The sequence below is a fragment of the Pleurotus ostreatus genome, assembly GCF_014466165.1.
Source record: "Pleurotus ostreatus strain PC9 chromosome Unknown scaffold_3, whole genome shotgun sequence".
NCBI classification, from domain to species: domain Eukaryota; kingdom Fungi; phylum Basidiomycota; class Agaricomycetes; order Agaricales; family Pleurotaceae; genus Pleurotus; species Pleurotus ostreatus.
This window is the reverse complement of record NW_023503158.1, coordinates 1,364,730-1,388,338: the sequence shown is the minus strand read 5'-3', so window position 1 is coordinate 1,388,338 and position 23,609 is coordinate 1,364,730. Positions and strand designations below refer to the sequence as shown.

General features: G+C 52.3%; 8 protein-coding genes across 8 annotated transcripts; 3 read left to right on the top strand and 5 right to left on the bottom strand.

The window, feature by feature from the left end:
- Positions 1 to 105: 105 nt before the first annotated feature.
- PC9H_004954 (uncharacterized protein) lies at positions 106 to 1,411 on the top strand (the record flags this gene model as incomplete). The annotated part of the gene is made up of 6 exons (XM_036774535.1): positions 106 to 114; positions 171 to 483; positions 551 to 640; positions 703 to 839; positions 892 to 1,183; positions 1,251 to 1,411. The coding sequence occupies 6 exons, from the start codon at positions 106 to 108 to the stop codon at positions 1,409 to 1,411; spliced, it is 1,002 nt and encodes a 333-aa protein (XP_036633037.1).
- Positions 1,412 to 1,619: 208 nt separating this feature from the next.
- PC9H_004953 (uncharacterized protein) lies at positions 1,620 to 3,548 on the bottom strand (the record flags this gene model as incomplete). The annotated part of the gene is made up of 7 exons (XM_036774534.1): positions 1,620 to 1,754; positions 1,808 to 1,984; positions 2,037 to 2,074; positions 2,128 to 2,225; positions 2,279 to 2,650; positions 2,705 to 3,297; positions 3,354 to 3,548. 7 exons carry the CDS (start codon positions 3,546 to 3,548, stop codon positions 1,620 to 1,622), a joined length of 1,608 nt encoding a protein of 535 aa, XP_036633036.1.
- A 293-nt stretch (positions 3,549 to 3,841) lies between these two features.
- On the top strand, positions 3,842 to 5,463 carry IDH1 (isocitrate dehydrogenase (NAD(+)) idh1; the record flags this gene model as incomplete). Its single annotated transcript, XM_036774533.1, has 10 exons — positions 3,842 to 3,892; positions 3,942 to 3,992; positions 4,046 to 4,075; positions 4,131 to 4,314; positions 4,370 to 4,662; positions 4,724 to 4,854; positions 4,906 to 5,041; positions 5,103 to 5,218; positions 5,270 to 5,352; positions 5,414 to 5,463. 10 exons carry the CDS (start codon positions 3,842 to 3,844, stop codon positions 5,461 to 5,463), a joined length of 1,125 nt encoding a protein of 374 aa, XP_036633035.1.
- A 95-nt stretch (positions 5,464 to 5,558) lies between these two features.
- PC9H_004951 (uncharacterized protein) lies at positions 5,559 to 7,185 on the bottom strand (the record flags this gene model as incomplete). Its single annotated transcript, XM_036774532.1, has 6 exons — positions 5,559 to 6,060; positions 6,217 to 6,346; positions 6,478 to 6,586; positions 6,646 to 6,774; positions 6,847 to 7,045; positions 7,154 to 7,185. 6 exons carry the CDS (start codon positions 7,183 to 7,185, stop codon positions 5,559 to 5,561), a joined length of 1,101 nt encoding a protein of 366 aa, XP_036633034.1.
- Positions 7,186 to 7,444: 259 nt separating this feature from the next.
- Positions 7,445 to 9,846, top strand: PC9H_004950 (uncharacterized protein; the record flags this gene model as incomplete). The annotated part of the gene is made up of 6 exons (XM_036774531.1): positions 7,445 to 7,676; positions 7,770 to 8,071; positions 8,202 to 8,307; positions 8,379 to 8,459; positions 8,565 to 9,062; positions 9,173 to 9,846. 6 exons carry the CDS (start codon positions 7,445 to 7,447, stop codon positions 9,844 to 9,846), a joined length of 1,893 nt encoding a protein of 630 aa, XP_036633033.1.
- A 1,954-nt stretch (positions 9,847 to 11,800) lies between these two features.
- PC9H_004949 (uncharacterized protein) lies at positions 11,801 to 14,832 on the bottom strand (the record flags this gene model as incomplete). Its single annotated transcript, XM_036774530.1, has 5 exons — positions 11,801 to 12,826; positions 13,465 to 13,686; positions 13,753 to 14,052; positions 14,111 to 14,356; positions 14,404 to 14,832. 5 exons carry the CDS (start codon positions 14,830 to 14,832, stop codon positions 11,801 to 11,803), a joined length of 2,223 nt encoding a protein of 740 aa, XP_036633032.1.
- Positions 14,833 to 18,287: 3,455 nt separating this feature from the next.
- On the bottom strand, positions 18,288 to 22,380 carry PC9H_004948 (uncharacterized protein; the record flags this gene model as incomplete). Its single annotated transcript, XM_036774529.1, has 9 exons — positions 18,288 to 19,235; positions 19,337 to 19,649; positions 20,370 to 20,748; positions 20,809 to 21,186; positions 21,237 to 21,317; positions 21,372 to 21,519; positions 21,644 to 21,816; positions 21,864 to 21,911; positions 21,969 to 22,380. The coding sequence occupies 9 exons, from the start codon at positions 22,378 to 22,380 to the stop codon at positions 18,288 to 18,290; spliced, it is 2,880 nt and encodes a 959-aa protein (XP_036633031.1).
- A 624-nt stretch (positions 22,381 to 23,004) lies between these two features.
- Positions 23,005 to 23,485, bottom strand: PC9H_004947 (uncharacterized protein; the record flags this gene model as incomplete). Its single annotated transcript, XM_036774528.1, has 3 exons — positions 23,005 to 23,106; positions 23,168 to 23,304; positions 23,356 to 23,485. The coding sequence occupies 3 exons, from the start codon at positions 23,483 to 23,485 to the stop codon at positions 23,005 to 23,007; spliced, it is 369 nt and encodes a 122-aa protein (XP_036633030.1).
- Positions 23,486 to 23,609: the final 124 nt, after the last annotated feature.

The window sequence follows — 23,609 nt, the reverse complement described above, 5'->3', positions numbered from 1 at the left end:
CGAATTCTTACGAACGCTCCAGATACGATGTGACGTGCCCCTTTGGGAAGATAGGTATGTATATTTACTCTGTCCCCGACAGGGCAGGTCACTGAACACCCCATAATGCATCCTGTAAGTTATCGCTGTTGAGTTCTGCTACCCTAGACCAACTGACAAACGCTCTTCAGGTAGTCAAACGCGTGGACATCCATCACCACCTTTTCCCTCGAGGTGTAGACAAGTCCAAGGCCTCTGCAAATGCCGGCTGGAGAACGCCTTCCGAGAGTCTCCCATGGAACCCTCAAGTCAGCTTACGAGCGATGGAGAAATGCAATGTAGATGTGGCCATACTCTCCACGCCTGCGGCCTCACACGGACTGCCTGGTCTCGAGAACCGAGCCATTACACGGAATCATAATATCCAAGCAGCAGCAACATGCGCTGCATATCCCTCGCGATTTGGCTTTTTTGCTGCTTTGCCTCTCCTTTACGACGTCCTAGGTAAGTTCGCCGCTTCCCCCACCGCGCCATATCCCCGCGTTCCAGACTCACCTCACCTCACGCCTAGGTGCCTTGGCAGAAATCGACTACGCGCTCGACGAGCTTAAGGCTGACGGCATATCCCTATCCTCCTCTTACGGCGAGGGGCAGGACGCGAGTGAGTGGAGACTGGTGACTATTTTGTGTCCATCAGGGCTGACTTTGTTTGACATGGGGTAGAGTATGTTGGAGATCAGCGCTTTGAACCCATATGGAAGGAGCTGGACAGGCGGCGCGCCGTTGTCTTCCTCCACGGCTGCCAGACACCCTCTTCTACACCGTACCCACATGAATACCTGGGCTTGCCTATCACCGAAGTGCGTAGGTTCTGTTCCTCGACTTTTGCTTATTGTACTGACTGATTCCAAGGTCCCGAATGAAACCTTCAAAGCCGCCTCTCACCTTGTCGTGACGGGCATGAAGCGCAAATATCCCAATGTGAAGATAATATTGGCACATTTAGGAGGCAGTACCCCTTGGCTTGCTCCTCGCGTCGCAGTGCTCTCCACCCACATGGGGTGTCCTCTAACACCGTCCCAAATCCTCGACGATTTCAAGAGTTTCTACTTCGACACGGCCCTCAGCGCGTATGACACGAATCTCGCTGCTATGCTCAAATTCGTCAAACCAGATCGACTTCTCTTCGGCACGGATTGCCCAGGTGAAGTTAACCCTATTATCCTCTTCCCCTGTTCACGCAGATCGTTTACCCTTTAATATTGCAATAGCCGTCAGCCCGCAGATGTCGAAGTGGTATACCGACAACCTCGAAAGCTTCTACGCCAATGATCCTCACAGCTTGCACGCCATCATGGCAGGCAACGCCCTTCGTCTCTTCCCCCGTCTCAGAGAAACCGTGGAACATGCCCATCCCCAGGCCCGACTGTGACTGTAACTGTAATTCTATTCGATAAGAGCGCTGTTGTGTACGTTAATTAGGTCGTTTGTTTAAAGAATCCCTATAAAGCCGAAGTATAAACAGTTGGGTATAAGCTATATATGCATCCATAATAGTGATAGATATTGCACAGAACTTCTAGGCATTATGAGATAGCAAGTGTCTTCTAATGTCGTTTGATGTAGTTTTCGGGTCCTTGTTATTCTTCGCGAAGCCACTCGAGAATTGCTTGATGCCCTTCTCCGCCAGAGGCGAGGGCGCTACCGTGTCGGCCCTCTGGATCCATCCAGAATCCTTTACGTATGCCATGTCCGCGCAGATATCGGGCGACGCGCTAGACAATGAATTTCAGACCAAGACACAACTGAGAGGAGATTGGACAAGTACTTCAGCGTGCACGATTTCGTCTTTGCCGCCGACAAGGAAGAAGGATTTCGATGGGTCTCTTGCATGAGGGATCTCCTCGTACCATAACGAATTCGAGGACCAGTCAAAGTGCCTCTGCAGGAGGTTGGCTGTGCCCAGCTCAGAGCTGACGAAGTAACGCATGAGCAAATGCATGCCCTAAATCCTGGTGAGTATCTTTGAAGGCGACAATAAGGTAATACACTCTCACCGTGGTACACGGCCGATAAACAAAGTTGTAGCACACATCTATGACAATTCGTATGAGTCCACGGAGGAAGCCCCAAAAGCAGTGTACTGACCGCCTTCCCAAGAACAGAATGTCACAGGATCGACAAAACATGAGCGTGTCACCATGTGTGGGTAGTTCTTGAGCATCCAGGCATGGCAGTAGGACCCGCTATATTACATCAACGTTACAAATCACTCAACGTAAAGAAGAATAAAGCTCACTTTGAGTGACTGACGAATGTAACACCTTTCTGATTAGATAGTAGGGACGAGGCAACATTTTGAGTGTCTATATCTTCCTCTTCATCCGAGGAGGTATCACGGATGGGTCGAACCCAGCCAAGGCGGAGGAACAAGGCTGCCAAGCGCTGGGTGGTATCATGTCGGTTCATGGGTCGTAAGTAATCCCTATGAAAGAAGTCTTGGCTAATATGCGATTGAAGTAGTATGAATACTGGGCGGTCGGGGAATTCATCTAGGAGGCGTAAAACGAAGCTCTGGTATTGAAGCAGCCCTAGTCCAAGCCCATGAACGAAGACAATCGGGCGGGGACCGTGGTGTGAATCCCATTGAGAGGGTATACGGATCAAGTATCTACCATTCGGCATCAGTAACAAATGGGAGGTTGACTTCAGCGAAGAAGCTTACTCTAGGCCATCATAGCTACCGAACCGGACGCGGCGGTTGCGTACGAGATATAGTTTAAGTAATCTGCTGAAAGTTCCAACGAGCGCGTAGAAAGCGAATGGACGCCAATGAATCTTGACAGAATCGAGTGTCAAGAGTAAAGGCTGGTGTTTCGAAGGTGATTCCTCGAAGACTGTTGTGCCAGTGCGTTTCCGCAAGAGATCGAGGGCCTCATCCAAGACGCTGCGATGAGTGTCTGGTATTTCATGATCCGGGGGCAGATGCGAATTAAAGATACACCAATATAGCCACTTCTTGATCTCGTACAACCGGATGGCTGACCAGGGTGCATGACGGAACCAAGTACGAAGAACGTTACGATACTCTTCCGCTCGAGAATCATCGTGTTCAAGCTGGACGATGTCTTCTGCTGGGCTTCCAGGTCGGCTGGCGTCAAGGTTTTCACCGTCGAACGCATCCTCCGGGAAGACGAACAAGCCCGCCTTCACCGCGCGAGTATACGCCGCTCTAACTTCTTCGGGATTCCCTGGAGGTTGCGGTGGTGTCGAGGCTACATATCTCGACAAATTATGGTGATATACACTGAAGAACACCTACGTGGAACGTGTCTTAGTGATCCGTTGTTAACATATGCTTGAACGATGCTCACCTCGCACAATGCAACGGCGAAGACGGTCCTGCCCTGCCAGGCATAGAGCCATATTCTTCCGGTATGTAGAGAGTAGAGTACAAATGCCCAGGAAAGTGGCACCGCGCACCATAACGGTCCGACGAGAAACAAAAGGACGAAGTAGAACGAAAGGTCCCGTCGTTGTTCGGGTCGTTGCGGGGTCGAGTCTGCCATGTGCACGTCGGGGAGAGCAGTCGTCGTCGCGGACGTCGAGAGCAAGGTAGAGTGCGCCGGTCGAAAGGCTACTCAGTGTCCCGTTGTGGTTGGTATTGTACACCCAGGGCCCCAGAAACAAATCGCCCCAGCGTAAAAGTCAGCCATAATCTACCTCCTCGGCAAACGCCGACAGCTCGCGTGGGGGCGATCAATCATGGCACGGGGCGGAGGCATCGGATATTCTCTCCTTCCAACACCATCATCTCCCTTCCGTTCCCGAAGTTTTCGTCTCCAAAAGCTCAACGTCTGTGATGTTGCGCAACGCATTCTCCTCTGCTACTAGGCCCGTTGTGTCTCAGTCGGTGAGATTCATTGTATCTTTGTCGATTTTAGTTCTCATTGAAGTTGCAGAGACTCGCGACAACTTTGGCCGCCAGTTTCCCAAAAGTCTCTCATAAAGTCGTGAGTACAAATACCGCAACATAGCCTACTCCAGTATCTCACAGCGCCTGTAGCAACCGACGAAGTACGGGGGAGTTTACACGGTGAGTGTTTATCTTATCTTTGCCAGCAATGCACAGTAACTGACCCTTCACTAAGGTCACCCTCATTCCCGGTGATGGTGTCGGTGCTGAGATTACGGACTCGGTGAAGGAGATTTTTGAGCATGTCAACGCTCCTATTGAGTGGGAGCAATACGACGTGTCCGGCATGTCTTCCGCCGGTGAGGCCCTGTTCAGGCAAGCAATGGAGAGCTTGAAGCGCAACCGAGTTGGGCTCAAGGGTTCGTGCACTTGAACTTCCTGTTCTGTTGTTTTGTTTTGCCCAATGTCGGATAGGTATCCTCTTCACCCCCATCTCCCAGTCTGGCCACATCTCATGGAACGTCGCCATGCGCCAACAACTCGACATTTATGCTTCAGTTGTTCTTTGCAAGTCCCTCCCCGGTTTCCCCACTCGCCACGCGAACGTAGATTTCGCCATCATCAGAGAGAACACGGAAGGTGAATACTCGGGTTTGGAGCACCAGAGCTATCCTGGTGTTGTTGAGAGTTTGAAAGTCTCCACGCGCGCCAAGGCCGAGCGCATCGCTCGCTTCGCGTTCGATTTCGCCCTCAAGAACAACCGCAAAGTAAGGCACTACCGGGCTATCTTTCGTCCGAACCTTAGTTCATCATTATCGCCTTTTACAGAAAGTGACATGTGTACACAAAGCCAACATCATGAAACTCGGTGACGGTCTGTTCCTCAACACATTCCGACGCGTAGCCGAGGACTACAAGTCTTCAGGAATTGAGCACAATGATATGATTGTCGACAACACGTATGTTTTAACACTCCACGGAAGTTCTTTGACCCAATACCGCGCGTATAGATCCATGCAACTCGTTGCGAAGCCGGGTCAGTTCGACGTCATGGTCATGCCAAATCTTTACGGGGCCATCGTCTCGAACATCGGTGCTGCCCTTGTCGGTGGACCCGGCATCGTTCCTGGATGCAACGTTGGAACCGTGCGTCGCTCTATCTCCCTTCCACCTCACTCACCTCATTGATCCTGATAAATGATGGCAGGAATACGCGTTATTCGAACCCGGATGCCGACATGTTGCTAAAGACCTCATGGGCACCAACCGAGCTAACCCTACGGCCATGATCCTGAGCGCCACTATGATGCTGCGACATCTTGGGTATGGTCTGCATTCTAAGGGAAAGGAATAACGTGTCTAACCACCTCCTAGTCTCGACCACACTGCCAACAGCATCGCAAAAGCCACCTTCGACGTTATAAACGAGGCCAAGGTCAGAACCGCTGACATGGGTGGTACGTCCTAAGTTTATCTCCGCAAGAAGCAGCAGTGATTAATTGTTCTGATTACCTTCAGGCTCTTCCACCACCTCCGACTTCACCAACGCCGTCATCAAGAAGTTGTGATGATCATGCCACTCGTTCCGCATAGACTGGTTTACGTTTAGATATCATACATACCTAGATGGTTGACAAGCACTTAGTGTTCACTGATATCGGGGTTAAACGTTAATGTCGAGGTTAATGTTATCGAAAGTCGTGTCTCGGTTCAGCATGTCCTCGTATTCCTCCAATGTCATTTCCCGGACCCTTTTCTTGTCAGGTTCCTTGGCCTCTTCCCCGTCTGTCGGTTCGACATCATTCATCTCCGTTGGGGAGGTCAGAGAGTATTTGACAGCATCCAACGAGACGTCTGCCGGTGCGTCTGGATCTCTACCAACGGTTGTGTCTGCCAGCTTCCGAAGGGCCAAGATATCGGCACATTTCATCACAGACCGCTGCCCCCACCCATCGACAGTAGGGCGAAATTCAGCGTACAAACCCCATGCCTTCTCGTTAATCTCCTTCTGACTATAGCTCTCCGCCAGGAGTTGCAGTGAACCGAGGACGAAGGGCGTCAGATGCTTGAATGAACGGGAGATGTAGCCGAAGGCTGTTCCTGGGCTTGCGGGCGAGCCGTTGAGAATAGCACGCCATTGACTATTTTGGGTCTCGTATAATGACCTAGAAGGTGGGTGGCCATTGATTAATCTCGGTAAGTTGACAGGATCAGAGGAAGTCGTGCATACACTCTGTCGAAGGGTTTCGGTAAGAGATGTTTAGGTGAGATGATCAGGTCTCCTCATGTATCTACATCGGGACCTGAGTGTCAGTGCTCACCTTCGCCCAATGAAATCTACATAAGGTTGGGAGCCATTCCGTGATGGATTTGCATCGTTAGTTCGGCTCTTGGCAAATATGCCAAGGGCGACGCCTTTCGAGATTGCGTTCATTTCGGTGTATACGGAAGCTATCCGAGTGGTGTCCGTATCGTGCGTGAGTGGTTCAAACATGGTTCGTGGATATGAATGAATGCAGCCAGAACCGTCACCCAACCCATTAATTACTTGCTTGAGGAGAAAGGAGCGTATTTGTGCTCACCAATGCTCAACGCTTCCTCCCGCTTGAAGCCCATGCGTTCTGCTACTACTGTCGCCCAAGCGGACATCACAGGTGCTCTATTCACAACGACCGACTTGCCCATTAAAACCTAAATGAACAAGTCAATTCGTAGCTAGCGTCCGGCAGCGAGATACAGGTAAAACAGACCTGCTCGTCCAATACCGGTCCGAAATCGAGAGCCCGAACTAGTGCAGCGTCGTCAGGAGGACCGTTCGGTAGAAGTGTATTCTCGGGTCCTGCTGAACGTTTGCGTTTGCGTTTCTTCACCGGAGTAGTCTACCGCGGGTTTGTACGTATATTTCCTTATGGTGAGGAATCACAAGTCTAGTTAACATATGTGGTACTTACCAATACTTCAACTGGAGTAGGGATAGAAGGTCCTGCTTCTGCGTTGCCATTGATACTCTTACGCCGCGGTTTCGCGTATCCTGCTTTGCGCAGAGCAACCATCACGAGTCTGCGGGTGTCCTTGCTATCGACACCCGCACCGACCATTTTGGCCTCGTCTAGTTGGTGCAGTTTCGCCTCCGTATTAGATTGCTTGTATCTGGATGATATGTGGACGTTGTGGCGTCAATAATGCGCGAAATGTTGGGAGGATAATATTCGGCAATGAGTACAGATGACTCAGACAATAGTAGCCTAAGCGACTCACAGGTTTCTCGCTATCTCTATTGCCTTGTTCATCGGTATATTACCTTCTGTCAACAACCTAAGGAATCTGGGTAGCGGTACTGGAACATCGCGATCCATATCTCTGAATGTGTGGTGGTGGAAGTGGTAAACTGACAAGTTCTCGCCCCCCTGAACTGACCCTTTTGTCCGGGCGCTCTCACAGTCACTGAGCTGGAATCTCTAGATTCTACACTGCCAGCAATACGCGCGTAATACGTATTCAACTAAGGATCAGATATGCTGCTCAGCAAGTTATACTTTAACTATCACCATGGCCACACCAGCACACGCGGGCCCGGGCCCCTCCTCTTCGTCCGCACCCCCAATCATGACAACTTCAACGGAGCAGTTGTCCGATCTATCAGACGCGGACGCAGATGGAGAAGTGGAGCACGATCAGCTAGACGAGTCGGAAGACGACGACGACGAGTCCTCTTCTGTGCTTGGGAGTGATCTATTGAACCCCCCGAAATGGATCAAGTATACTACGAAGCATCTGTATGGTACGTGGCCGTCGGTCGACTGGACTGGTCGTTGGACGCGTTGAGTCGTCGACGTTGAAGCTGACCGCTGATATATGATGTGTGATTTCACAGATATGATAATTCAGGGAGACATTGATCTCGACCCTCCGTACCAGAGAGGTGAGTGCCCCTACCGTCTCACTCAACGCTCTGATCTCACGTCGGCATTTCCCCGCTTATCCTCTACGTGCACTCCGCCAGCCCTCGTCTGGTCAACTCCCAAGCAAATTAAACTTATCGACTCTCTTTTTCGGAACTTTTACATCCCACCCGTGGTGTTCGCCGTACACAACGACCGCGAGGGAGGACGTACAAGAGTCTGTGTCGATGGGCAACAGAGGCTCAGATCTATATTTCACTTTTTGGATGGATATGTTCGTTTCTCCTCCCCATTGAATATTGATAATTTCACTCTTATACGTGTTGCAGATTCCATGTGAGCCCCCTCCCTCGTCGCCTGTAATTATGCAACTAACGGTCATTTCGGATTCAGATCGTAATGAGATGACCAAGAAGAAATGGTGGTGGAAGAGCGGGATCAAACCCGAGTCTCGCAAAATCCTCCCGAGGCTGGAGAAGGATATATTCGAGAAGATCGAGCTCCATTGTGGTTAGTCCTCCCCTCGAGCGTTGCTTAACGATCCACGATACTGATTATGAGATTCCGTGTGCAATCTCTAGTCGAATACGAGCACCTGGACCAAATGACGGAACGCGAGATATTCCAACGGGTCCAGTTGGGCGTTGCGCTTACGGCCGCAGGTACGTCTCATCTCCCAATCTCCCCGCCACCCCTCAACGTGCACCAGTCCCCTTTGCTCCTCTGATCCTCTGACCCTCTTACTCAACCTCCCCCCCGTCGCATAGAGAAGCTTCAAGCTATCGCCTCCCCTTGGAGCGAATGGATAAACTCCCTAAGGAGCAAGCACATCCTTATCGATAATGGTCTATCCGTGCTCCTCGCCTGGGACACCAGCCGAGCCCGCGACTTCCAGAATATCGCGCAGATCGTATATTGTTGCGATAAACTCGCGTCTTCGGTGTCTACACCGACTCCTTCCTCTTCCAAATCGAAGTCTAAGCACTCCACCTCAAAAGCGAAAGCGAGAGTCCTACCCTCCTCGGCGCGTAAACGCGAAGTGCCCACCCCGCAGAAAATCGAGCGGTGGCTCCAGCGCACGGACGAGCCGTCCCGTGTATTCAAGCGGGACATCGACGATGTGCTGTGCTTCATGACGGAGGTGGCTAGCGGGGCCAGCGGGGGTGGTAATGGATATGGATACAGGCAGAAGAAGAGGCGGAGACTGGTGAATGGGTTTGAAATGGATGGGAAGAGAGTCGCCCCAGTGGAGTTTGTGTTTATTGGTGAGTGGACTTTTCTCTTCGTGTGTTGTGTTTTGTGTTTCGTGCTTCCTTGTTCTCTGTCCGCCTAATCCTCAATCAGTATTCTGACATGGATTTATGATACTTTCTAGGTGTACTATTATACGTCACGCGGGACGTTGAAGACGACGAGTGGCGCGCACTCTCTATCCTCAACCTCCGTAAACGCGTACGGGGAGAGCACACCGACATCCGTATGAACCCATCCTGTGCGCGTACTTTCTGGAGGTTTATAGAAGATCTCGAAGAGGATCTTGAACAAGCAAGGGAAATCGAGGCTGAAGGCCCCTCCAACAGCAAACCCAACCACCCCTCTGCATCCAAGACAGCAGCGAAGACCAAGAATCAAACGAAAGCGTATCTAAGCGAAGCAGGGACTAATTCCAAGCTCCCCCCATTCCACGCGCGACCCAACGACTCAATCATCACGGGCAGTAACGTTGTAGCCACGCCCAGGACCCAGCGCATCGCCATCACACAGACACCGAAACGAACCCAGTCGCAGAGGCAACTGCCGACACCGACGTCGTCGCTAAAACGCAAGCGTGGTGCGCGTGATGCAGACGGGAGCGACTTCGACCCGGATGTGGGGGATAGAGGACGGGGTGAAGGGGATATTGATATGGAGAATGGGGGTAATGGGGAATGTGACAATGTCGATGAGGACGACGAGAGCCCGGTGTACTACGACCCGGATCGTCCGGTAAACCATAAGGAGGCGAAGCGGTCGAGGGCTAGGATAGTCAATCGGGGGTGGCGCAAGTGATTGGCGCAGCGCGCCGACGCTGATTTCGCTGAGTGGCGAAGGCTGGCGCCTATTCTAGAGGTGGTTTCGCGATGGTTAATACGATGGGTTAATGAAGCTTAGGCTTGAGCTTGAAGACCGAAGGCCTGGTAATTCGAGAGGCTGATTTATACACCCGGAACCCATGCATATGCATTCTCGGATATAGTATATAGAGTATACTTGTACTCGTACTTGTGCGTCTACGTATAGTTGTACGCTGTATCATCATTCACATATCTAGGACTCCAGTATATATAGCACACCATTTCATGTATGTAAGCATAGTGTACTTATAGTAAGCGTAATAATTGATGTTGCTGTTGATGCTATTGCTATTGTTGCTATCGGTGAAGTAAAAGTGGGCCATAAATTGAACGCTTGAGCAGGATGGTTAAGGACTTGATACGAATCATAGTAAGGAAGTGTGATCAGGTAGTGGTAGCGATAATAGACGTCGACAAAGGACCTTTAGAGATTAAAATATTAACCCCTGTGACTCCTGATTTGCGGGACTACCCCGACGCGCCTTCATTTCGCGTCTTCCATCCGGATTCCGCAACTTGTCCACAACCATCCACAACGTACCTCACCCATCAGGACGACAAATTTCCATGGACAGCGTAGAACTATTGTACAATGAAACTGAGAAATGTCTCGAAAGCTAGATCTCCAACGGAACTGCGCAGTTCCCAATACTCCTCGACGTCGCGACTCCCGGCGGACGTCGGTCGAGGTCGCGGATATAAAGACAGCGACTGTCCTGCTGCAGCTACGACCACATATTTGCGCCTGCATATTTGTCACACCCCCTCTTGAAGCGCAAGAAGACTATAGTTTGGGTTCTGAACGTTGAGCCTTGCACAGTTCATGCGGTGTAATTTACCGGTATTGATTATCCCGTTAGCACGCATGACTGGCCTGCAATATGGCTGCCCAACGCAGGCTACCGTGGGTGTACCGTGGCGCGTATGCCGTGAGCCGTGAGATGACAGAAGCTATTGAATGAATGTACGGCGTGTACATAATATCTAGACCCAGAGCGCCTCAAGATGATAGAATCTGCCAGGACTCTGCATCATACAAGTCTCGTAAATTTCCTGAAGGAGATATGCATTGAATGGATGTCGAATGGATGTATTTGCCTTATGTACAGTCGATATCTCTCATTGTCCCTCGTTAACATTGTCCCTCATTTTCTCACATCTACCAACATCCTCCTCCCATTCGATACCCCATAACTGATCAGGCCTCCTAGGGTCACCAATAGACACCAATTCATATTTATATTGCTATTGTTGATTGTTGATGGACAGAAGATAGATGTATCGCTGCGTATTATACCTATGAGATATGAGATATGGGATATATAACACTGGCTTTGCACTGGCGAGAAGACGGAAGGTTGGACGTAGGATCGTTAAGATGATTGAGATATTGAGAGATAGAGATAGAGATATTTGAGATGGAGGGTAGGTGGGGCAGCGAGAGAATAGATGAGTCGTAAAATACTGATACGGTGGTAAGGTGGGTGGGTGGTATAGTGGGTCATATCATGCATGCATCATATGTATGTGAAATGCTTGGACTGGCGAACGCGAAAGAAATTGGACTTGCGGACTTGTGTGTGTGTAGGATGTAGCGCATAAACGTGATGTGGTATAACCAAAAGACGAAGCAACCGAACGAAGCAACCGAACGAAACGGAACGAAGGAAGATACGTAGATGTAGATATACGAAGCACTGCAAAGGAGCGTAAAAATGAACAACACGTATAATTAATCAACAATGCGCGAACCGAAAGTGCGAAAGTGCAGACACGCGGACATGCGAAATGAAGCAATCGAGCAATCGGAACTGGAACCGAAGACCACGAGACGAAGACCACTCATAAGACGAAGTATCCCGCGCGCGCGCTCGAACGCAACGCAAAGATCAAACCTCGCGCTCCATATCGCGCTTCTCCCTCACCAGCACCTCGAGCTCCCGCTCCCGCTCCCTGCGCCTCCACTCCGGGCCGCCCACGACCTCCGCGACGCCCGCGCCCACACCCCCAATCGCACCGCCCACCGACTCCATCGCACCGCCCACCGAGCTCAGCGTCGCGCGCAGATGCGCCCGCCAGCTCCGCACACCCTCCCCCTCGCCCCCGGGCACGGTCGCACTCGTCTGCGGCAGCTCCGCCACACCGCTATTCACGCTATGCGACAGATGGGGCAGGTTCGGCATATGCGGTAGGTGCGGGAGGTGCGGGAGGTTGAGCGTCGGGAGGTTTGGGAAATGCGGCATCGAGAACGACGAGAACCGCTTGTAGTGCCTGCCCCGCTTCTTCACGTGCCCGTTCCCCAGGCCGTTCGGGCTGCCCCCTCCCCCATTCACACCTGCACCTAATTCACGGCGCGCGTTGCTGATACACGCACCGACATTGGCGTTCGCGATGCATGCGTTCCCACCGGCGCTGGCGCTCGGACTCTCCTGGACATCTCCGCCAGTGCTACCCTCTTCCTTCTCAGCGTCCATCTCATCCCCCGGTGCCGACGACGACGACGATGTCCGCCCCTCGACGAACGCCCTCAACCTTTCTCGCCCTAGAATCGGCGCAAGCGACAGCACAGTCAGGAACACCAACTTGAACAGAATCTCCGGCGACAGCAATATCGTCTGTATCGTCTGCGACGAGGTTGTATGCGTGTACACCGCGCCCTGTGCTCCCGATGTTGTGGTCGAGGAATGAAGGGTGTTGAGTAGTGATGCTGTGGATGTTGCGTCAAGGGGGGAGGAGGGCGCGGTGGAGTTGATGGAGGAGAGGAGCGCGGCGGAGGCGGCAGCCGCTGCTGCTGCTACGGCGGCGGATGCGGAGGACGCGGAGGGGAGGGAGGATGCGAGGTCGGCGGCGGGGCCAGAGGAGGAGGAGGAGAGGGAAGATGTGGAGGATGCAAGCGTTTGGAGAATGTCGCCGATCTACGGGAGGATGATGCGTTAGTGAACCGAAGTGGCGTGAGGAAAGAGATATCGGGACATGGGAGCATCGAGACAGTGCAAGTCGAAGGAGAAAATACAAAGTAGAAAGAAAATGGAGGGTAGGTAGAAAGTGGAAAGTGGAGCCGAACAGACCGAGAAACCGGGAGCCAAATCGACAGGATCCCCGCACCGCGCCACGGTGGAGCGCTGGAGCCCGAGGACGCGATCGTGGCATAGCAGCCATGCCATGCCAAAAGCTAAACCCAAAATCGGGTCCAACGCCAACTCCACGCGCACACGAGCGACCACGAAAATACCAAAATAGAACCCCCTCCCACGCGACTCCAGGATTAGGTTAGGGGAGTAAGGAGGGAATAAAGGAAGAGAAAATGGGAAAGGGAGAGAGGGGAGAAAGGAAAGGGGAGAGAGAAAATAGAACACGGAAACAATAGAACACGGAAGAAAAAAGTAGAAAGCAAGCGGAACAGAAATAGACAGAACACAGGGGATGGAGATTGGGCGGGACACGCGCTACCACACGCGCGCGCGTCGTGCATCGTCCAGCCCATAGCCAAAAAAAAGCAATGAAGCAGAACACACCCCACAAAACCCAGTAAATCAAGTAAACAAACACTAACCTGGCACGTAACAGCAGTCCACGGCAAGCTCCCAATAAACGCACCCAGCGCCGAGTCGCGTACGGGGACGGCGGTGACGCCGCAGGCGATGTTGATGCCGGACCAGGGGACGATGCCGATGAGGCGCAGGACGGAGAGGCGCACCCACGCTGCGGACTTCTGCTTTTGGTGCTTCGCGTTCGCGTTCGCGTGGACTTGCGCGGTGGGTCCGGTTGAGGTGGACTGATTTGAAGAGGTGGACGGAGTGAGAGGGGTGGAGGGGAGAGAGGAGGGCGTAGGCGGGGACACGGAGAGCGAGAAAGCGGGGGTCGTAAGTGGTGGGTACAGCGACGACCGCCCCGCGCCCGGTCCCCGGCTTCGCGCGATCGGGGTTAGAGGGATAGAAGCGTCAGGTGTGGAAGGTGAGGGGGAGGGGGGTTCCAAAGCCAGGGCGGTGCGGGTCATGGCGAGGGCCTTTGGGAATGCGTAGGTGAGGAAGGGGGCGAGGGGCTTTGCGAGCTGGGAAGCGAGGACGGAGCCGAGGGTGGTGAGGAGGGTGAGGAGGATGGTGGCGTACGAGGGGGAGAAGAGGGCGCCTGCGAGGACGTTCTGGAGATACGCGCGTGTGATTAGAATAGAATAAAAGATAGAAGGATGGTGTACGCACCCAGATGACGGCACCGGGTATTGACCAGGCGTGTTTCCAGACTGCGGTGACGGACATGGCTGCGATGACATGGAGGAAGGGGATCCAGCCTGCCTGTGAGTAGCCGTGGAGCTGGCGGCCGAGCTGGGAGAGGTCTGTGAGGGTGCGGGGCCAGGAGAGGGAGATGGGCAGGGACGTGAGGGCAACGAGGACGAGGAGGGTGGACGCGGGGAAGGAGAGGATGACGATTATGAGGGGGGTGTTGATCTAAAAAGCATGAGTACAAGGGTCGAGCGACACTGCGTTGGACATACAGGAGGAATGCCGTGATACCACGCCGACCACGCGTGTCTGACAGTTGGTTTTTCGGGGATGTCAAAGGTGGTCTGGCGGTGGGAGGCGGAGAGCGGGAGGACGAGGTCGTCGTCGTATGTGGGGACGGAGGTTGGGTGTGGGGGGTTTGCCCAGTCGAAGAGGCGTGCGGCGACGATGAAGAGCATGTTGGACTGGTGCTTTGCAGCGGAGTCTGTGAGGAGCAGGGGCACGTCGTCTGCGGGGGTGGAGATGGTGGGAGAGGACGAGTCGGAGTAGGACGAGTCGACGGGGGACAACGGCGGCGGCGCACTGCTGGATGGGGCGGAGGCTGACGAGAGCTGCAGCTGCGGCAGGTTGGAGTTGGAGCGTCTCCGGCCAGTGGAGGCTGGCAGCGGCTGGAGGGAGGTGGAGGTGGAGGAGGCGGCCATGGGAGGTCGGACGACAGATGAACAATCCAGTTTTCTTAAGAATCCATCACAAATCACAATGACTACAACCCCCTCTTCCTCTTCCGCCGGCCCCGGCTCGATCTTCCTCACCACCTTCCCACGCCCTCGGAACCCTCGCCCACTCTATTTGCAGCAACCACACTCAACTCCGCGCAGTCCTCCCTCCACCAAGCCAACTGCGTTCCGTAGTAAACTCATCCATCACCTGTCCTTCCCGTCCCTTGTTCTTTTTTCTTGTTGAGTGGTTGCCAGGTCTCATCAGGTTCGTCAGCATTCTCCTGGATTCTCGGCAAACGGCTCACATCCGCGTATGTCCCTCCACTGACATGCATCATCGATCATCCCTGGCTGACTCAGACACTCACTCACAAATATAACCCCCTTCCTTCATCCTCTGATCACGCTTTCTGTATTCTGATCACGATAATCGCTAATGCCGCTAATCGCTGATACATGATGTATTCTATGCATTTTTGGCACTCTCGCACCCCCCGCGTCTCCCCGCTCATTTCCCCCGCAATGCGATGCGTCTATACTTACACTTCATCGATGGGCACTTGCGACGGCGATACGTTTACCCCGCGTGTCCAGCATGCTTTCCTTCCCTCATTTCCTGGCCCTCCACTTTCCACTTCTGCTTCTGCTTAGACTCGAGCATAAATGCACAAATACCGGCGACGTCAGTGTAGGCGTCCCGTACTCTGGTCCTCCTCCTACCATCCACCGCCCGCGTACACGTCCATTCTCTCCCTATTCGACCAACCTCCCACCCCAACCTCGACCCCCCTCGTACCTTTTCCCTTTTATATATATGCTCAGTCTACCACCACGATTTACCGTACAACCTGCGAGAACACCCGATGCTCCAGAACCGAGCCTTCCTGACGATTCTTGTCTAGATTGAGTGCATTGAGTAGATTGTGTGGGTTGAATAGATTGAGCAGGTTCTTTCGGCCTGCGTGTCGCCACTGATATTGCGTTCGCGGTCGAACGCTCAAACGTTTAACGTTCGAGGCTTGCCCCTGCCCCTCGGGCCTCCTAGATTCCTAGGGTCCCCCTAGACCCAGCGCTCAGATTCTGGTCCTAGACCTCGACGACATCATCCATACCATCGTACCTTCTCTTAATTGCCAATCGCCTATTGCCCATCGCGACGACATCTTTTATCTTCGAGATCTCCCTCTATCCTATCTTCCCTATTTTCGCTATCCCCTTCTATCCTCGCTACTGTCGATCCGTCGGACGTCGGTCAACACCTCATACGGTCAAAGAGCCAACTGGCGATTGATATCGAAGTTAGGGTACGATGCGCATCGCACATTGCGTATAATCGTATAGTCGTATAATCGTGTAATTGTATATCTGTATAACCTTCACGAGCAACTGAGCAAGCAAGGCGATGTGTCGAATGTCGAATGTTTGAATGTTCGAGTTTTAGGAGTCGAGCTCAATCTTGACCTTGATGGATGGTATCTATACGCATACGCATACAGTCTGAACCAGTTGCCATCTACAAGGACACAAGGACACAAGGACACAAGGACACAAGGCTACAGGGACACAAGGATACAAGGATACAGATACAGGTATAGCTGTCGTTGTAGCCGTAGCTGTAAATGATGGCAATGGCGGTGAGCTGATGATATCGGTGATATACCGCGCTTGATTGATTGACAGACTGGAATTTCTGAATTCCAGCGAGTCACTCACCAATACCAATACCAATCACTACTCGCTACTCACTACTCACTACTCACAACCAAATCAAAGTATACATTCTATATTCTATATTCTATATTCTACATTCTATAAAATCAACGACCATCAAGCCAGCTCACCGAACCATCGGCATACGGTGTATATGACCACCGTGAAGATATACCGCAGGTTCCAGCTCACTTCTACATTGTTACTAGCTAGGATATTGAATATTGAGTAGTATTGGATATTGGAGATTGAATAGTAAAGTCGCTGCCAGATCGGCTCGCAGGAGGCAGGGGTGGGCGCGGGCGCGCTTGGAACGACCCCGTTAACGTTAGCTATATACGTGTATTATGCACTTGCAATTCCGAAAAGCAGACGCCCAGTACCAGTACCAAGAGTGACGAGCAGGACGAGCAACCGCCACCACGACGTGCGCGCACGCGCACGCGTCGAAACGTTCGGGGAATGGGTCAGTGCTGGGTGGCGGTACGCGTATACGCGTATATCACACTCAGCTGAGAGGAGGTGGCATCTTGAGGCCTTGAGGGTTGAGCTTGAGGCATTGGATTATGATCATAATATCGAGCATTGAGGCCTTGAGGGCTGAACGTTGAACGTTTGAACGCTGAGAATCGGTTGATGATGCATTGATAATGAGGTCGGTTGAGGTTGCATTTGGATTGGGGAGGGGGGGAGGGCTCGGAGAGGGGGAGAGAGAGGAGAGGGGAGAGAGAAGAGGGAGGAGGGAGGGAGGGTTCAGGGGGTTCAGGGGCGCCCATCTCAAAAAGTCGAAAAGTTAGAAAGCCGGAACGGGTGCTGTCTCGTCCATGCTCTTAATGCGCGCCGTCCACGGATAGCACATATCTCACGTCGCAGTCCCCGTCGTAGTCTCCCCGCCGGTCCCGTGCTCGCCGTTCTCATATCCGATTATGTAGCGCCACCCATCCATGATCCATGTTCCATGTTCCATCCCAATGTCAAAATCCCGACCTCGCGCAACAGGTTGAAGTTCACACTGGGGTAGGGGAGTATAGTATGGGGAGGGGTACGGGATCTGCACCGTCATCACCCTGCTCCGAGTCGTGCTTGCTGCTCGATTCCACGTCTTGACAGCTTGCACGCATCTCCGAGTGAAGCAAATGCACGAGAGCGGCAGAGGACGTTCCATGTACGGGACACCAGCGAGGCTGCAGCAAGGGTGCGGGACGCCCTGTGTTCGGTGCTGGACTCAAGTCGGATATGTTCTTTGGGATCACTACGACTACGTACGGCTAGTAGTACCTGTGTCCGGTGCGACAAGAGGACTCGCGTGTTCGCGACGATAGTGATTGTGTCGAGAATTAGTTCGACCGAGAGTTGCTTTGGGAGGGGCTGAGGGCTGCCATGGTAATTGAATTCAACTCCTACCGTTGTGGACATTGGAGAGTGAGAGTGTGAGTAGCTCGCCAACGTGACTTAAGTTACCCTGGCTCAATGACTCCACATTAAGCGCCATTTAGCGCCAATCTTCCTAGTTGTAACTAGTCAATCCACATAGTGATGGCGAGGGAAGTCATTCATGAACAGGTACAAACGAAACAAATGCATAGTAATTCTGAGAACAAGCGGGAGTAATTGGAGCACAGTAACTTAATGGTCAAGTCACTCTATCTAGGAATCAACTAAAAACCAACTAAAAACTGAAGTGTCAAAGACAAGTCTAAGATTTGGAGGAAATCGAGAATCAATGCTCATGCCTGCGACTTGATGGCAACACCGCCAGAAACATCGACGGGGTGAGGGCCGGAGCCACTTGTGTCTTGCCTGACCGGAGCCTCGTGCAAGGGGGGAATCAACGTCGTCCCATCCAGAAACGGATAATCTGAATACCCCTTCCCAGATGCGTCGCCCGCACTGTAGAACGTCGCCCTATCGTACTTATTCAATGGCAAATCCTCTCTCCACCTCCTCGGCAGATCCGGGTTGGCCAGGAAATGCCTGCCCACGGCGATGATATCCCCCTTCTCCTCCGCGCCTTTGAGGGCCACGTCCCTTGTGTACCCTCCTGCGCTGATGAACGGCTTCGGCGCCCAAATCTTGCGGAGGAAGTCGTTCTCCTCTTCGTCTGGGACAACCCCTTCTTCCTCGCGCTGTTCGTTGGCAACGCGCGGCTCGGTGACGTGAATGTACGCCAGGTCGGGGAGACGCTTCTTGATTTCCTCCACTAGATGCGCGAAGGTGGGTTTGGGATCGGCCATCCTCATGTCCTGGTATTTGCTCCACGGGCTAATCCGAATGGCTGTCCTGTCCGCCCCAATCTCCTTCGCGATTGCCTCCAACACCTCCACCCCAAACCTCGCGCGGTTCTCGGGGCTTCCTCCATATTGATCTGTACGTTGGTTCGACACGTCCTGGAAGAACTCATCGACGAGGTATCCATTGGCTGCGTGGACCTCGATCCCGTCAAACCCAGCAAGGTGCACGGCTTTCCTGGCAGCTTCGGCGAAGAGGGCGATGTACTCGTGGATCTCGGCGATGGTGAGCTCACGGGGTGTGGCGGGGACATAGGAAATCTTGATGGGAGAAGGCGCGACGTACTCGAAGCCCTTGGCGGTCATGAAGTCTACGGAGGCTGCGCGACCCAGCGCCCAAAGCTGGACGTAGATGTACGAGCCACGTGCATGTACAGACTCGGTGATCTACGGTTACAAAACAAAACAAAGTCGATCAGCATCATCGTCATCGGGATTAGGCATTACATCCAAGTTCGGCAAGAAGGTTGGTAATCGAAGAAACTCACCTTCTTCCAGTTAGCGATCTGCTCGTCGGACCAGATCCCTGGTACGTGGTTATAGCCCCCGGCTTTGGGTGCGATGACTGTTGCCTCCGTCACCAAGAACGTCCCCGGCTCGCTTGCGCGCTGGGTGTAGTAATCGCTGACAATGGGGAGGATAGGGACGTGATCAGCGTCGACACGGTTGCGCGTGAGTGGAGCAAGGGCGACGCGGTGGCTCAGGCTCATGCGCCCAACTTTGATAGGCTGGAAAAGTTTGGGAGTCGACTCGGACGAGGTGGTTGAAGACATCGTTATCGACGGTGTGTGAGTCGCGTTTCTGAGATTGTTGGATTAAGTGGAGTAGGTGGAGAATGAGGGAAAGATGCTGTTCATACCAGGCGTAACTTCATCGTATTTTATACCATCGGCGGGCCCTCCTCCCATGGATGTAGCTTGTCAACTGCTGACGAGAAGCGATGCTTTGTCATCGAGAGATGACACTATTCGAATGTTGTACGGCGTTTGTGAGAGAGAGCTGATGTATAAGGATGAGTGGTTGACAGCTGACGTGAACCTGCTTATGCTGACGCAGAGTTGGACGCTGAGCCAGTGATCACGTATTCGGTGTTAGGAGGTAAATAGCCTGGATGGGGACATTTATTACCATCGTAATAGAGGCAGACCAGAAGTACGGTGGTATTTCTTTCAAGTCCCGTGAAGTTGAATGGTGGAGGGATTCAGAGAGTGGACGAGTTGGCAGCACAGTGGAGATTTAATATTTAAGGTTACTTCCAGGTTGCAAGTGCCAAATAGCCTCATAGACGGCCGGTCACAGACCCAAGTACCGAGCTTGAGTTACAAATGCGACGATACGTCCATTTAGGTTTAATTGTAAAGACGTCAGAAAAACGCAAGGATACAGTTTAAATAATATGCGTATGTACTAGTTAGAAAACACAATGAGGAATGGGAGGAATGAGTAGAGCAGTGATAGCAACTGTTGACGGGAATGGTGGCGCGTAGAATATTGCAGCAATCTATATCATCCAAACATTACTTCCGAGGCTTATTCACTTTCCGTCCTCGAGAGGTTCTTGAAACGGGTTTGTACGACGGATCTTCCTCCCTGTCTGCATCTGCTTCGTCAAAATCATCTTCGCTCTCCCTCCCCCGCTTCAGCGACCTATTCCCGTTGCCATTGGCAGCTTTCCCCTTCCCCTTCCCCCGTTTCGAACCTGATCTCGGAGAGGGCGTCTGGGAGTCTTCCGCAGAGGATAGGCCTTCTTGGATGTTCGTAATGAAGGTCCAGATGGTCTTCGCACAAATGGTGTTCATGCGAACGTCTTTGTGTTTGCTGCGCACATTTTTTCGGAGGTCGAGAACAGCCCGTGCACGTTCATCTTTCGAAGCATGGGCCATAACGAAGAGTAAGACACCTAATGAGCGGGTGCCCGTTGTCAGTCTAGAGATGGCGACGTGAATCGAAGACAGCCCACCAATGAACACAAACTCCACAGGAGCAACCCTCTTGCCCACCGCCACGAACCCGTTCACCAACCCATCTCTCCTCGCGTCCCTTCCTGCCAAGTACGTCATGAAATCAAGGACGTCATTTATGCGCTTCTGGAACCTTGGATCTGGTTCATCCGTACGACGCAGCCATACATCAATCTTCGAAGCGGTCGGTAACTCCTGTCGATCCTCGTTCTCGAGTTTGTCGCAACAGTAGACGAGGTGCGTGATGTTTTGGAAGTCACGGCCTCGGGCGACGTCCCATTGAAACAGATCGCGAAGCCCGTTCTCGATGTGAACATGCTTCGACTCGAGAGATGAAATCCAGGCGCCCCATGGTGAGGATATAGCTTGGAGTTTCTCTGCGAGAGAATGAGAGGCGAAGCGAAGTTATAGGAACACAGAGACGCACCAGCAGCCGTGAGGGCGACACCCAACTGGACACGCTGGAAGATTTCTCGTTCCATCTCCTGTCCGAGCACTTGATATTCAACTATCAACAGGATGAGTACTCAATGCCAAAGGGGAAAGGGACGGTTGAACATACTGCATTGGATCTTGATGTTGTCAAACATTTGCTTGTACTTCATGGGGATTTCGAGCTGTTGAGATTTCGCGGTGGATTGTCCGAGTCCGAGGCATGTGTACCACCAATTCTTCTTTGTTACAATATCTCGGTCTGTAGAGGTTATGTTCTTGGAATATGTTGGAGATGAGACGGGGAACTCACGTGCGATCTACAGATAATAAGGACCAGCAAGGGCGTTCACAGATGCACCTTAGTAAATAACTAGAAATCAATAGAATCGAAACACGCACATGTCCGTCCATGAACTTCTGTATGGACGTCAGGCGCTGCTTTCCGTCGACACAAACTTTCGTAATATTCCCATCCTCATCTTCGCTCTGCGCAAACACAATCGGAGGAATGTAGAAATTTCGAAATAGGGAGTCGATGAGTTTGACCTGTTTTGCGTTCGGCCATACGACGTCTAGAGGGTGTGATGATGTTGCAAATGACATAAGTAAGAAGGCCTACCTCTTTGATAGGGAGGCTCAAGGTCAATATCACCCTGATGTATACTGGCTAATATGGATATTCATTAGCTACTACTCATCACGGAACCAGAGAGCAGTTCCTCACCGTGCAGCTCTTTGGTGGTGTATGACATTTGCCGTGGTGGGGGTACGCCATCCCGTACTCTGAATGAGTCGGACGACTCCGAGACGTTCCCGTCGTCCGACTCGTCCAGTTCATCCTCACCATCCGAGTCGGTCTTCACCTGTACGGCAGGCTCTCCGCTTGCGCGACCGTTCAAGTTTGCGTTGGAGGTCGGGTTCTGCGTCGCGCTCATCTGCGATGCTATCGCATTCCACGCGGCCGCTTGATTCTGCACGTTCGGGCTCGCGAATAACCCGTTGTGCGTGTTGGGAGATGTCGCAAAGACGGGTCGCGGGAGGGGTGTGCTGGGAGGTGGGATACTGAAAGAAGTGCCGGCAAACCCGCTGGAGCTAGGTCCCGCCATTGCATTGGGTTGGTTGGCGGGAGTGCTCATGATGGTGAGGGTTCGGTATAGATATTGGGCGCTTAAGCACTGATGTCCCCGCTTGAATCTCGATCAAGAACTATCCGGTTCACACTCACAACTCGATCAACACCGGAGCTATGGGGACTTTGGAGTGCGACAAGGATGAAGAAGGAAGCAGCGCAAATCGAGATTTAAAGCAAATACAAAGTAGCCTCAAGCGCGGATCAGGATGGCAATCCTTAGACGGTACTGGGAAAATATTACAGTACTTGATGCAACTCCGTCTCTGCGATGATACATCGCCTTCGCACAAAACGATTATAAGTGTTACTGGAACCAGTATACCGAACACGAGCTAAGATTCAAAGGCTACTACAGACGACGTGCATCAACAACAGTCGTCGAAATTAACTGCGTAGCGTCCTTTAGTGCAACCGCTGGGTAGACGGCACATTACGTTTGCCTTCATCTTCGCTGGGAGTACAAAATTGTATACCATGGATACACCGTTTATAAATTATGATTAGCCCCATGCCGGAGTCGTACTACAGGTTCTTGAGTGACCTTTGGCTTGGTGAATAGACACTGTCTGCGTACCTGTAGTTGACAATCAAGTAGCCGTCCGTGGCGAACGACTAAGTCACACAGGTGTCAGTCGAGTGCTTCTACGACCATAGAGGGTGGGCTTGCCTTGAACAGACTTGCAACCGTGTCATCTGGGGCAGGCGCGAACGCTAGGTTGATGTACGTGAACTCGAATCCGAATGAGCCAAAGAGCATGATCAATTTTTTGACGGAGAGCACTACGACTCACCAACGGGGTTCCAGTCTTCCAACCCAACTGTTTTCGGAGGAACTGAATGACGGCCTGAAACCTGCTCGACGCAGTAATCTTGTACATATTCTCCTTCATGATCGGCGCATTTCCCACTGCTTTGAAGCGTATGGGGACTATGGATGTAGAGGTTAACAGCGCTCAAGAGGAACAGAAGGGGGAACAACCTTTGGTGAGATCCCGTTGCCTATACGTATTCAAAGCAGACAGCGCCTTTTCAGGAACTTGGCTGGGCTCTTGCTGAGCGTACCTTATGGGCAAGGATCTATCCAGCGCGCCTCGTTCCGCGCCCTCCATGGTGGGAGAGAACAGAAATCACCAGATATGCCTTCGGTAGCCCGACGTCATTAGGCGGCAATACAACGCCCGAACGCCATCAAAATCTTCAAGATGCACAAGAAATGCATAATTTCGTATTCAT